The sequence below is a fragment of the Eurypyga helias genome, unplaced genomic scaffold, assembly GCF_000690775.1.
Source record: "Eurypyga helias isolate BGI_N326 unplaced genomic scaffold, ASM69077v1 scaffold16086, whole genome shotgun sequence".
NCBI lineage: Eukaryota > Metazoa > Chordata > Aves > Eurypygiformes > Eurypygidae > Eurypyga > Eurypyga helias.
The window spans coordinates 8,478-24,027 of NW_010254978.1; the positions used below are offsets into that span (position 1 = coordinate 8,478).

The 15,550-nt window shown below is 34.4% G+C and overlaps 1 protein-coding gene across 1 annotated transcript in view; it reads left to right on the forward strand.

Moving 5' to 3' along the window:
- The window catches only part of LOC104510818 (kelch-like protein 1), a 19,425-nt gene extending 5,303 nt beyond the window's left edge, over positions 1-14,122 (forward strand). The window contains exons 2-4 of the mRNA XM_010153189.1: positions 9,470-9,682; positions 12,116-12,287; positions 13,856-14,122. Of these exons, the coding sequence (XP_010151491.1) occupies positions 9,470-9,682; positions 12,116-12,287; positions 13,856-13,915 (445 nt within the window). The 3' untranslated portion in view covers positions 13,916-14,122. The remainder of the gene's footprint in view (positions 1-9,469; positions 9,683-12,115; positions 12,288-13,855) is intronic.
- Positions 14,123-15,550: the final 1,428 nt, after the last annotated feature.

The window sequence follows — 15,550 nt, forward strand, 5'->3', positions numbered from 1 at the left end:
GCAGCCCCAGCCTCCCCTCACAGAGGCCGCCCTTGCAGCCCACCACTGCCAGCACCTGGGCACCTACAGACAGTACAGTTGCAATATTGATTTTTGCATGCTTAAACATGAAATAATTGCCACATACTGGACATTTTTATGTTAAGAGATAAGATTTCATATCAAATGTTGTCTAAATGGAGTTTGGAAAAGAAAGGATTAATAAAAAACAGTAAGAAAGCCATTTAAATTAAGCAAAGGTGAAAGATGAAGAATGGGGATGGGCTTCAAGTAGCCAAGAAACAGATCTATCCTGGGACAAATTACCATCTCTGGCCAGGGTTCACATTCACATTTTTTACAACAATGTTGAAAAAAAGCAAAGTTGGACATTTTTGAAACATCTGAGCTTTTAGGAGTTTGGTGCCAAAGCTCTGTCTAGTTTCATTAGATTGGTACCAAAGGAGGTAACCAAAAGCTCAAACTCTCAGGAGGACATGAGTCAAAATTTATAATCTCAAGCAAGACAGCAAAATTATTACTGTTGATTTTTTTAAGCAGGAAAATACAGTACAAATACTAAGGGCAGGATGCTTCAACTGACGCAGCTGAAGCTACAGAAACAAAACCCTAAGCATAGATTGTCTTAATACAATCCATCTTTAATATTGGAGCTATTTGGAAAGTTTCATCTTTGTCCATCAACTGTGTTTCCTACCTTCTTCCTTTTTATCTTAGTCACTGATATTTGAATCTATTCCCTTTTTGACTGAAAGACAATCCAACATAAAAATACGATTCTGTGGTTTGTACTGGTTCCAGGCAGGGCACTTAATTGCCAGACAGGACTAAACCACGACAGGTTATGTCCTTCATTAAATAATGTCAATTGGTAATTTCAGATTTTGTCTGTGGCTTGTCTGTAGAAGATAGAATGGTTTCCACATTCTATTGATACTGTTTAAGCATTCATGGGAATTGAGCACCCGAGTGATTTTTTTTTAAAAAATACATATGTATATACATATTTACTACTTTGCCCCTTCACACCCATGCAAATTCGTTACATTTTCAGTTTTATTTTTTTAGGTGGAGATGCTTTAGTAATATGTAGCTTTATTTATAAAAAAAAGGGTTTATTTCTTTATATTCAGTTACATTCATCCAGATTGACTAGTTTTGCAATAGTTGGATTCATGTAGTAATGGATTACCATAAACTGGATTATTGTCTTAGCACCATTTTCCCATCTATCCTCTTTTTCATTTTGAATGGGAAGCACAGAGAGCTGGCCAATACAGACATTGGCATAAGTGCAGAAGAATGTTTTGTTTTCAGGTCATTTAATGAGACAAAGCTGAAATGAAAATTGTGCTGTTGAGATCAATATTGTGCCTGTGGTAAATAGCACTTGTTTTAGTTTAATATGTCCCTTACGACTATTATGCCTTATTACAAAGTGAACATGAGAAATTTTAGCTTACCGAACCTTCATTTTGAAGAAAATAGCAAAATTCCAAGCAAATTACTGTGTGCACAAGAAAGGTTCTCAAAATTGTCTTGTAGTTAGTTACTCACGAATATATTCACTGTGAACTGACCATGGAGAGGCACAGGTTAATAATTCCACAAAGTCCTTAACAGCAGTTCAGTGTTGGCACAAGAGAATTAGCAGTGTATTACGTTCATATAACCACCTACAGAACTTGATTGCGTGGCTGATTACAACCTCCTCCAGGAGTTCTGCTTCTTTGCCTTTCATGCATCATATAATAAACTATCTGTGGCATTTTCTCTTAGCAGAATCATTAAAGCTTATTACTAATTCTGTGCCCTGCTCTGATCTTTTGTACTTTTGCACACACATTCATATTTTCTGCATGGGCGTCCCATGCAGCTCAGTGAATGTGCAGTTCAATTCAGTATGCATCATTTTCTCTCTTTTTCAAGCAAGATTTAACTTGGTATTTTGCATCCAGCCTATAAAAATGGTAATCTCTGCATAGGCTTACTACTTCTTGTGTGGCTACAATAGCCTTAACAAGGGCTAGAACAGATACAAGTTAGGTAAGATGCTTAGAAAAGGGCAATGAAAAATCATGAAACTTTACATTAAAACCAGTATTTTTTCCTACAGTTCAAGGCAAACTCACATGCAGCTAGGATGTATTGCTTTTTAGAACCCAAGTGATTGTTAGGAAACTTGTCAGATGCTAAAGACATTGCTGCATTGTAGGGTGGGAACTTGATGAGCCTGTTTTCTCTTGATATACTATGCTAAGGCTCTCAGATGCATTTCTGTTTTACATGCTTTCTGCACATCTGCATCTCACAGTGTGTATGCCTCACCATGCAGTTCTCTTCACCCATCACCCACACATGAAAGATTTTTGGACTAGTTGACTAGTATGCAGCTAGCATGACTAATTTGCTGTAAGGTCTACTGTTCAGTTTTTATAATCAGAAATATGTTGTCTTTACTACATAGTTCATATTTTTAATGTAAATTTTGTAATGAACAACAAATTCTACATAGATAATGAATATCACGTGGTATGTTATGCATCAGTTTGGGCATGTAAGGGTACGTCAGACCGAGCAGACATCGTGAGTTAACTTAGTCTTAATATCTGATAGGAAATACAATTGGGTCACTCCATCTAACTTAAGCTTTTAAATGTAACATATGTACGAATCTGGACAGCAGGAGGCAGTGTGAATAACACCTAGAAAGGTGAACAGCCAATTTTTCAATTGTGCAACTTCCACAATAAAGCACAGACTACAAAAAGCATTCAGCAGTGACTGTCTTATCTCTCATGGTCAAAAGTGCAAAAGATACTAGCATCCCACATTCTGAATTATTCTGAAAGTCTAGCTTGTAATTATTATCCTTAGTGGGAGGTGAAGTACGACAATCCCAGCGTGTCTCAAAGAGTACTTAGTGCCTATACGCTGGGACCTAAATGAATCTGTTCTTCACTGTAGTTGGAGAAGTCTAGAGATCCTATCCTGACCAAATGTCAGCATTTACTTTTGTTCCATACACAGATGTATTCATGTGTACACAAATACTTTATCTCCACATATGTAGAAAACTGGAAGGATGTTTAAACATCTAGATCTTACTGAAATCAGAGAAAGCTAAATATCTAATTTAATACTTAACATCTTTATGTTCAACAGCCCTTAGAGCAGCTATGGTATCTACTGTACTCAGCAGAACAGGATTCCATGCCATCTGCACTGTTAACTGATATTTCTGGTTTTCTAATTTGGAACTTGATTAAACTCTTAATAACTAATATTGGGGTAAAATGAAATGTATTTTGACTTGGTAGACCAAGTTCAGCTGAATATTTCATTATTGCTTGAATTCATTGAATTGAGAAGGATTTGTTCATTGTGAAGGTCACAGACTAAATGATCTAAGACTTCTTTTCAAGTCATCCATATAATTGCAATGCACTGATAATTTTCATACTTAAGTGAAAACTAGGGAACTAGCTCAATATTACTAAATAAATGAAGTATTAATATGCTGTAATTGTGATTTTTAAGGCTGAACTAACACTTCAAAATTTCATGCCAAGCTAACAAGATAAGAAAGTATGACTGAAACAATTATATTTCCCATCAGAGAAGGTTTTTTCATGGCTTTTTTTGCTTGAGGATTTCTTTGCTCTTGTGCTTATTGATGATTCAGTTATTCTTTTACTAATCCACTTGAACTAAGAAAAATACTATAGTTGGCATACATAATTACAGTCATTTGAAGAGATAAATTATATTTTATACTCATGCTTTCTGACAACAATATTTTCACTGACTACAAACAAATATTTTTAAATCAATATTTTTAAGTGAATGAATATTTTGCCTCATACTGAAATACAGCAGTGCTCTTCCTTCTCAGAAAAAAATCATGCTTTCCATCTGTTTCCATAACAGACCTTACATTATACCCAACTAGAGAATTAAATGAAATTTGACATAGGATGATGTTATTTACTTATTAGGTGTTTTATACATGTAACTGATTTTATAAAACCCTTTTCCAATGGGATGAATGCCAAACATATTTCAAATATGTAACTTACAATTTATCAGCCTTAGAATTTTTTCATGGAAAATTTTTAAATTATGTCTCTGTTCTTACTCTATTTTACTCTAAATTTACTGTGACCTATGAATAAATTTATATGTTAATTTAAATCCTGTTGAAGTTATTTCAGGTTCTTTTATGACAGTTTTGACACTGCTGATGTTTTATAAATATGGTGTTTATTAACTGCTGCTTTTGATCAAACTCCTTTCTAAGAAAGGCATTTTTTCTGCTTCCTTCTATAGGAAAAAAGGGACACACTGAAAATCTTCCTTAACTATAGAAGCTTCAAAAAGGTGTAGCTATTTCTTCATCTTTTAGTCAAAATCACATAATAAATGAGTGCTGAGACCAAACAAAATTGAACTAAACTGATGATGATCTAAAATTATCTAAACTCACAAAGATGATGAATATCATAAACCCAGTATCTCTGGCTAGCAGGAAGTAATTCTGTAAATTCAGTATCAATTTCTTATTTAATGATAGATTCACTCTTTTGGTTTTTTTTTAAATAAGAGAGTAAATAAAGGCCCTTAGGCTTATTATAGGAAACGATTAATTCACAAATACTATTTGGCCTTAACTACATTATCGCCTGATACAGTCAAGAACGTTTTTAACTGGTGGAATCTGCATTCAGTTGCTGGGCTTCCAGAAATAATGTAACCCATATAACTTTGATTAGAATTAATTTAACTTGAAACAATTTCTTTCTATTGGGAAACTATACTTCATAGTATAGGAAGTAGAATTTTGCCATAATCTTATTCATGCAAATGGTGTTATTCTCTCAATATTTTCTACCATTAGTTACTATTCCTTTAATTTGCAGAAAAGTACAACTGTTTTTTTTTCTTTTAATTTTTTTTCTGTAAAACTCTATTTATTTTTAATTTACTCCACTACTGCATTACTGCACCAAATGCATGAAATACCATTCCATATTTACACACAGAAATAAGACTTAATGCTTTGCATTCAGAAAAATATATTTTTTTTCAACTTTTCCCAGTGAACTATTGTTCATTGGCATAGCCAAGGCAGCATGGGTCTTTCCTCTCCTACAGTCTGATTCCTAGATCAGCAACGGACTGGGTTGAGCAATACAGAAGTTCAGCACTGATGAAAATTATCTTCCCCTCACTTATACTGGGCAGACATTCTTTGCACCAGAGTAATTCTGTGTTACTCTTTCAGGCACCCTGAAAGGGCAGAAAAGGGTACAATTTGGCCTAAGTAAAAACTAGATATGGTCTTTGATATTCACAGTGAAAGAATTTTGAAAGGCAAAACCTCATTAAGAAATGCAGCGAAGGCATAATTCAACTGTTTTCACAAGCCATACTACCTCACATCAAAGGCAGTCTGTTCTTTTGAGGTTGGCTTGTCAAACTGAATTTAAAAAATGGCTTTTCTGATTAGTTATCAAAGGTTTGTAATGATAGCACTGAGATGAACGCTTTTGAGCCAGCCAGTCATGATTTCTCCTAATGTCTCCTACTTTGAAACCTATACTGCAGTTTCTAGCCATTTTATTTATATATAGATATACACACACAAATGTGTAGGACTCTATCCATCTTAATACAAAAAGAAGTGACCAAACCCTGTAAAGACAAATTCCCATCTCATATAAGACTGGGTTTGATCTAAACTCATATGTACACACAGAGTCTGAATAACCTGAGATATAGACCATCGGGGAATAGAAATCTATAACATCTGCACAGGCAAAATTTTCACTGTGATCAGTGGAGATAAAAGTACGTGATATGGGTGGTTGTTTTTCCCTGTCAATCTTCCACTCTAAACAGTGATAATTATAATAGAAATCCCAGCAATTCTGATGGGATGCACAACAAGTTTCAATTCAGTTAACAGAATATTCCCAACTCAAAAATGAATGAAGATAGGAATATTATGTGATCGTGATTATTATTATTTCTCAAATTTTCTTTTTAATTGCTCACTGTTGTAATACTGTAAGAAGTCTACAGACTTCTGTAATCTGGGACAAATAGAAAAAAATGAGCTATATATTAGATGCTAGTTGAAGTAGTACATAAGGTAAGGCAAAATTACTAAGATAATATTGTGGATTATTATTGTGAAATTAAGAAACAAGGGAGAATTTGTGGGATTTAAATTTGCCAAATTCAGTCTCACTGGATTATCTTTCATCTTTGAATTCTGAGAGTACTTGCACATGAAAATGAAAGTCTCCTTACGAGTATTTTCCAAATTTTGTAAACAAATCATCCAGAGCAGAGGTAGTACCTGCAACTGAAACACTAGAATTGAATGTAGTTAAGAGTAGCCCTTGCAATTGCAGGACTGATACCTGATTTCAGTAATGTCAGGTTTTCAGGATTTTTAGAGAAATATATAATACTTTTCCCTATAGAAAATTTTACTATCAAGTGTTACCAATACAGGCAGAGCTGCAAAACAGATTAATTCTAAGTCATCTAATAAAATAGGACTCTGATCACTAGGAAGAAAGTAACACTACTAAACATCTTTGGATATAAGTGTTTCAAAATTTCAGTTAGGTGTATGGTATCCTGATTATTCAGCACTGGTTGTATAGTTGCTCTGTTGTCATTTTGGGCCTTTGTGCCTATGGATTAGGAAATTTAGCTGAGGAGTGGAAGCAATTCCTGACTGAGGTGTCCAGGTTCAGCCACAACTAGAACAATTTTAAAACAATTTCAACAATGACTCCATTTCCAAATTTTATTTGTCTGATCTAGACCACTGTGAAATAAAATTTATCGTTAGTCTTAAGAACTATTCCTTGCTGAGATATAAACACCATCAAACTCTAAAATTATAGTTCCAAAATCTGATTTTGGAAATTAATTTTGTTTTCTTTTTTCTGAATAGCATAGAGCATTTTAACAAAAACCGGATGGCCTCAGTCATTGGCTGAGACTTCTATCAGTTAGTTATGAACAGCATTTGCCATCTCTTTACCAACAATGCAAGAATGCCTTTAGCTATATTTTACTAGTTGTCTTAACTGAAATAAAGGAATGAAAAAGCATGCTCAACTTCACTGTGGAAATAACTAGCTCATAGATTTATTTCAGGTAGAAAGACAATGGAATAGATGAGAACTTTTCATGCCAGGAGAAATAAACAAAGCGGCAGGTATTTAGACTAGTAGAACACATGATTATTCACACTGAACTCTGCAGAAGTGTTGGTACTTTGCATTTTTTAAAATTATGAGAAGTAGTTAGTTGTCTAAATATTTATTTATTTGAAAATCTGTTTGGAAATCTCAGTCTTGTTAACCATGGTCTTCATTTTTAGGGATCATTTCACCTATCTCCAGCAATCATGCATGTTTCTCCTGTGTAGCCTTTGTCATATATGTCAGCCCAGAGGGAATGTCTCCCTTTCCTAAGTGTCACAAATAACGTTTGATCACTCTCTGTGGGTAGCTAAACCAAGTCCCATCTTTGAAAATAAAGGTAATATCCTTGCAGACACCTAGATGTAAATGCTTAGATTTACATTTATATTAATGTAAATGTATTTGGATCATACGTTTAAATTTTTTTAGTGCTTGTACTGCTGTTCTTACTCTCTGCTGAGGAAGAAAAGTATGGTTGTGGCAGGTGAACCAAGTTGTTCTTCAGGCTCGGGTGGCTACCCTGGGCATAACAGCAATCTGCACACTGTAAACACCCACAGATTAACACTCTGTAAGTGTCTGAATCTCGAGTTGGATCTCACCTGTAGATATCTGATAATCATATAGAAAGGTAAATGTCTTAGGGCTTGATCCACAGAAATAGTTGCAAAAAAAAAAGTTCTGCTTTAACATCTTTCATAGAGGAGTATGGGTTCCCCTGGCTACGTTAGTCAGAGCACAAGTATGTCTGTCAGGCAGTACCAAAACGTTCTATGGCTTCAGTGACATATTTAGTGGTACTACGGTACTTCCTTATTCATCAGCATCCATGCCAATGAAATGTACTGGTAAATGCACATTTAAGTAGCTCTGAATTCATGGAGCTCTTAGGACAGTAAAAGCTTCCGAATGAATAATTGCTTCACACAGACAGCTTTTGCATCCTAAACTGCTCAGTGGTTAAAATAGTCTGTGTTTCTAATAGTTAATCTCCAGGAACTGTACAAAAGGCAACAGACTGCAAAAGGATTCATATAAGAAACGAATGCAGCATGGTAATAGTGGGAAAGAACAATCAGAGCTGTTTCCTCCTGGGAATCATTATAAAGGGAGGAAGGAAGCAAGTTTCTTGCCTGCAGGTAGTTACGAACACAAATTATTTTTTGTTAAACCTCATTTTTTTTTAATTCAAATTTAAAATATTGTCAGAAGTTTTCCATGCCTTTCCTACAGAACTCAAAACTAATAATATGTTCTGATGAAGCAAATCAGTATACAGTACCTGGGGGTATCATTTTCTTACTTGCTGAGTAGACATACTAGTGTGGGCAAGACTTTTCTTCAGTATAAGCAAGGTCTTTGAAACTGAGGTAGCACCTCGTAAAAATCCATGTTTAAAACATAATGTGATATTCTTTCTTCAATACACTGCATATTTGATCTCTACTACATTGTAAGTGTAAAATTCATTCTGGACATGAGCATCCTATTGATAGTTTTGTGTGTGGAATAGGCTGAATAGTAGATCAAAGACTGACTACATTCTTCCATATGGTTTGTCCTTTAGCATACAAAGCTTATGAAGTACTTCTTAAAAACATTTCTTTCTCTATTTTTTTTCTCCAAGAAGTGAGAATTAGAAGCTTGTGAATATATTCAGTATTAAAGAATTATACAAGAAAGAATATTAAACTACAGGACAGAAGTTGTCAAACTAATTCCCACTGCTTTGGTGCATGATAAAAATGGCAAATTAATATATAGATAGATATAGATACATGTATATACACAGAGAGAAACTATAATAAATGGATTGCATATTTCTTGTTTGTCTGGGTTACCAAATATGAGTTAGCACTTTCACTTCCACTTCACAGATGAAGAGTAGTTAGGCAGCAAATCTGCTTAAATGATTTGTAAATCTACAGAGACAAATCTGATTTCATTTCTGGCACTCTTGTCAGTATATGCTGTAATCAAATGAAAATACCCATTATGAGAAAAAAAAATCTTCCTTTTTATTCAGGTGGGCAAAGAACTAAGTAGAATGTCAATTTGGTAATAATATTAAAAACATCTTTTTGCTGACCATATGAAATTCATATGATATTGAAGAGATTATATTATTTTTCTTTTTCCTGTTTGCTTACGTCAGATTAAAAAGAAAATGCTCCTTGGTTTTATTTCTACAGTTCTGAGCTCTTGGTCTATTAACGTTTTTATTTGTGTGACTTTTTTAGGTTATATTCAGTTGGAGGTCGGGATGGAAGTTCATGTTTGAGCTCAATGGAATATTATGATCCTCACACAAATAAATGGAATATGTGTGCTCCTATGTGTAAGAGAAGAGGAGGTGTAGGAGTGGCTACATGTGATGGCTTTCTTTATGCAGTTGGAGGCCATGATGCCCCTGCTTCTAACCATTGTTCCCGACTGCTGGACTATGTAGAAAGGTATCCAATTATTCATACATTTTTTAATACTAAGTAATTTCCAGTAGCATAATTTTCTTAGCTAAGTAATGATAAAATTTAACAGATGTTTTTACCCCAAGAAATGCCAGCTTATTATTTACTTGAAAGATTCCATAAGGGTTTGTAGAATGCAATCTCTTTTGAGGTTTTCTTTCCCTTTTTTTCACAGTAGTATTATATATTATCATATACACAAAAATAGATTTTTTTCACACCTCATTTAAGAAATCTTTGATTTTAAGTGACGGTATTACACATTTCCGAGTCATAAACTGATCTTTGCAGAGATAAAAATTCAGCCTTGAAATAATTTTATCACACTAAATTGTGTTTAGAAGTATTTTGAAACTTTAAAAACGTATCTGAGCAAAGAAGTATACAACTGCTTAAGTGATGGATATTTACAGTACATGACACTGCTTCCTTTAGCGACACTGCCACTTCCTGATGTGTTCATATAAGCCTTAATGCACTGTATTTACAGTACCATGAATTTACAGTACCAAGTGGATATTCTGCAAATTCAGGAATATCCAATATGGCAGAAGGAAACAGTTGGAGTTATTATAGCATTCAATTTGAATTGAATTGAATTCAAATGTTTCATGAAGTTTTGAATTTTCTGTTTCTGTACACTTTAAAATAGAATAAAGAAAATACACTCTCCAAATAGGTACAGGTTGCAGAGGTTAAAGTAAGTATGTTCTGGTAGTTGTTTTATGTTAGCATATAAGTAAAGATTGGCACTGGGAGAGATTTCTCTATTTATTATTTGAAAGGGTTAAACTTTAATTAAATATCAGTTATTGCTTCTGAATCTGGCTTGGCATTTACTAGTTATCCAATATGTAATCCAAAAATTGTAAGTTAAAGCTTACTCCTTATGTTATCCATATGATTTTGCTCAGTCTTAGACTCATTGCCATCTCTACTGAACATAAGCAAGATCATAGACTGCCAAATATTTTACTTCTTGTCTCCAACAGATGGAAAGTTCATCAGAGAAATCCCATGAAGCCTGCATTTACAGGCCCTAACTTCATGGCCTTCTATTTATAAGGAACATAAAGAGAATTTTCAATGAAATAAGTTTATATTGAGACTACTAGTGACAATATTACTAAGTATGAAATCTTTCCAACCACTTTTTATTGGTGCTTGCAAGGGAGTTTTCCTTTCATTTTTCATTCTCTGAGAAGAAAACCCTTCTGGTGTTGAAGACAAACCACATCCCATCACATTTGTCATTCTTAAGGGAGATTGTAACAACGAACTAAACCACATATCCTTAATGCTATTTTATGTACTCTTATCTGAATACAGTGTTCCTCATCTTAAGTACTTTTGCACGGATAGCAAAAAATGTGGTTAACGTACTTCATGGGCAGTTAGCTTCCAGACTAAAGGTTGGGACTAACAAATAAGAACTTGTAAGGCTATCAGCTTACATAGGGTAGATATGAATTAGCTGGTGGACTCCACTATAACATGAAAAACTCTCATGGCCTTCACAGTGATTGATAAGTTTAGAAGGTGGCTGGAATGTGGTTTAGTGTGTCTATTTTTTACATTCAAAAATAACGCATGATCAAAAAACACAAACATCTCATTCGTTATTAAAGGTAAAATGTCTAATTCCTTTTTAAGAATTATAAAATTTTGAAGATATTTTGGCATTTTTTATAAAGTAGCTTTGTTTCCAGAACATCAGTCAGAACTTGACAGCTTTTAAGTGATCTATAGTTTTTCCCCTTCGTCTCACCTTGATTTCAAATTGATTGCTTTCTACATTCAGGAACTTCTATCATAACCCCTCTCCCCCTAGGGCTTACCAAGTTATTATAAAGATGAAATGTACGATGTTTTTTAGCAGAAGAAAGGATGTAAGAAATTTTCCTGGCAATTACAGAAGACAAGTTCTTGTGCAGTTTTGTTGTGTTGACAGAACTGAGTTATAGGAATTCTGCTTAGCCTTGCATACCTGTGTATTAAAAAAAACAATGTCCAAAAATGTCAATTGTATTTAGTTTCCTTGCTTTTGCATCTCCTCACCTTGACCTTTGTAATTCAAGAGTAGGGCATCAAAGAGTCTGTTACGATTTATTGCCTTTAGGCAAGCGAAGATACAATGCATGTTGGCACATTTCACTGGCTGAGAAACTCCTTCAGCTAGAGACGTACAATGATACTGAAAAATTCAGAGAGTAAAAGATCCCAATCAACACTTAGAGGTTTAAATTAAGAACACAATGAAACTGTACGGCTGGTTTTGCTGTTAGGACGAATGTTTTTTGGATGGAATGCTAAAAGATAATTTTTATCCAGAAAAACATGACTGTATGCAAATGAAGATCAACCTGAACTGACATTTATCTCTTCCCTGGACATTCAGTTTCTTTTCTCTTTCCTCAGGTATGATCCAAAAACTGATACATGGACAATGGTAGCTCCACTGAGTATGCCTCGTGATGCTGTTGGTGTCTGTCTCCTTGGTGACAAATTATATGCAGTAGGTGGCTATGATGGTCAAACATACCTGAACACTATGGAAGCATATGACCCTCAAACTAATGAATGGACACAGGTAATCATAAAGTCTTTATCTTTTTGATCTGTAACATATTTTGATACTTGTACATAAAAATATTACTTTTCTGAAAAATTATAGTATCTGAGGTTACCATAGCTGTAAAAATAGTCCTGGTATTTTATCAGGCATTATGTCAGGAGTTTCCTCTGAAGAGAGAGAATTAGATCCTAAGAAACTGCAAGAAGACAGAATAAGCAGTCATTAGAAATATTGTTACTTCTCAGGAAAAATTCTTGTTTTGATCAACTTCTATAGCAATTTTTTTTTTTCACCTTCATGCAGAAGAAATGTCATAAAATGTATCAAAATGGATCTGGAATTTTAATTGGTAACGAGCATGTTGTGAAGATCTTTCATATGAAAGTTTATTTTATGTAGAGGGCCGAGTTTTCATTTCATTCTTCAATTCCATTTTCTTCTGTTTGATGTATATTTTGAAATGTTGAACTGTATGTATGTTCCTAATGTTGAGCCATATAAGAATTAATTGGTATAATGTGAATGCAAGAAGCTGGGGACTAGTGATTTCGTTTTAGAAGGAAGCGCTTGACAGTTTAGGATTCATAGCAAAGACTTAAAAAGAAACAAAGAACTATTTCAACACTCTCTGTTCTTAAGTCTGTTTTAAGACTTTCTGAAAAAGTAATTTGTTCCAGCCGTGTAGATGTTTACACCTGAATTAGTCACTTTAAGTTCCCATTGCAGTTAGTGAAGAAAAGTACGTAATTCAAAAAGATGATCTTACCGTAAAAAAAATCCATTTAATACAGGGCAGATGTATTATACTCAGAAATGTCTATTTCTTTTTAAAATTGTAAAGAGGGGCTTCTGCTTACTATTATTTAAATTACCAGAGAGCATGTTAATGACATGCTATAGGACATAAGAAACAAATTTGGAAATATTCTTTTCCAAAACCACCAGTCCACATAAAAACCCATTAATAACCATGTTTTGACAGATTGCTAAGAAAAGTAACATCGCTACTTTCATATGTACAGTACCATTAATCACAGTGTATTATAATTACTAATGTTATTACACACTATATATGTTGACTCTACTGTATTAGTGTCAGCAAGATTTAGTCTCCTAAATGATACTGACCATTGTGTTGTATTGAATAGTGTCTAAAGCTGCCAAATTTATTCTAAATGGCAATTCAACCCATTTAGGAATATTGGAACCATACAATTTTGGTATTGGTAGCCTTGTCCATGCCTTCACTGAAGTGGAAGCATCAGCTTCCACTATGAGCACAGCTCACAGAAACCTTTTTGCGTATCAACAGTTCACAAAACTGATGACAGCTCTAAAATCACTTCCTTTTTCTGGTCTTGCACTTTAATGTGGAACATGTCAGATGCGAGTAAGTAACTTTAAAAATACAATACTAGGGTATTAGGGGTTGTATTTATTTTGACTGGTTTATATTCCCATTAGTTTTGACCATTTTAGAATATTGTTGACACAGCACTTTGGCGATCTCTGGCATGCCTTGTTCCTGTTCAGTTAATTCGTTTTTTTGTTTGTGTTTGTTTGTTTGTTTATTTTTCCTGCAGATGGCTTCCTTAAATATTGGAAGAGCTGGTGCCTGTGTTGTAGTTATCAAACAACCATGACTTTGTCAGCACTGCTTTGGATTTTACTGACTGTGAAATGATTATTTTTCTATCAGACAATGAGAGTGATAACTTCATGAGAACAAGGACTTACGCAATGAATAATCTGATGATCACAATCTTGAAGAAGTTTGGAAGTGAGAAAGTATGAGTTTTATACCCTATAAAATCATGAAAACTGTTCACAGTTAGTGAACAAGAGAAAAAATCCAGTGAACTGGAGCAAAAATCAGGCTCTTGAAGGTGTAAATTGTGAACGTGGGGTAGTAAGTTCAGGTACTGTTCCAATGAATGTGTCCTGGAGAACTGGTTAATCAAGGGACAGCTGTGCACAAGGAGCAGGAGGCAATATGAGAACAGTTTTCATGGCCCCAAGGGTTTTAACTGCATAAACATTGAAGTACATTTAATTACTTTTAAAGTGTGGTTTTTTAAAAGGGAAAAGTAGATAGTAATAAAAATTATTCTGTTCAGGTCTTGTCTTCAAATGAGTTATGGCCTTCTCATTTAAACATGCAGTTTGGTTCTTACTGAAGGGAAGGGTTAGAAAAGTCCAGATATTCAAGTTTCATTCATAATGACAGGGCTGTAGCTCTGCAGTAGGAAGAAAACCAAAATTAAAAGTAAACTTCCAAGACTACATTTTTTTGTAACTTCAAATTGTCCTTCCTTGCCAGTGTTAATGCACTTAATAAGTGAGTCTGTTTAAGGGGGAACCTCTGTGTTTAATCTAATTATGCATAAATCAATCCTTTGGCTGTAGTGGGACTTTGTTGCAAATAAGGAGTTGAAAGAAGCTTCCTAATTCTTTCTTAATCTTATATTCAGTTTAAGCATGTGGGCTCTGATCTAATTGTTTAATGCATCTTCTGCATGTTGGAAGCTGGAAAATTGATACTGTTCCTTCACTGCATCATCTAACAGATCAACCATGAACAGTCTATAGAGCCTCTTCTAACATTTCAAGAGGGATAAAAATACTAAATTTTATTTCTTTCTGATGCTCGTACATACACAACTTGCCTGATTAAAGCTGCCAATTTATGACTTTCCACTTATGATTGATAATAACTGCAAGTAGGGAATTCAGAATAAATGCAAGTGGAATAAGGAAAATTGGGCCATTTGATGTAATAAAGTTCATATGGTAAGTATACTAGTGTCATCTGTGCTTCCCTCCAGGGTTGATTATTCTGGCAATAATGATACTTCGAGCTTTTGCCTTGGCAGTAGATTTGATGCTGATATTTTCTGTCTCCTCAGCTGAATCAGTTAGAATCTTAAAGCCACTAATGGAATATGAAATTCTGCTATTCAGGGTGATACAGGCTCTGGGAACAGGATGAGCAAGCATACTTCTTTAAAGCCTTGCTGATCATTTAGGAAACATTTCATGGTCCAAAAGCAGAAACCTCACAGTACTCTATTGCCAGCGATTTTCAGACAGAACTCTGCTTTAGTTAAGTTTTCCTAGTGGAAAACTTTGAAACCATTTGAGATTAAAAAATACATACAGCCTCCTACTTGCAACATTTGATCTGAAGATGTGTCTTTCCTTCTAACAGCATCAGCGTGCATGGAGTTATTTGATTCCTGACACAAACTGAACTTCAGTTCTGAAGCTAAGTACACTGG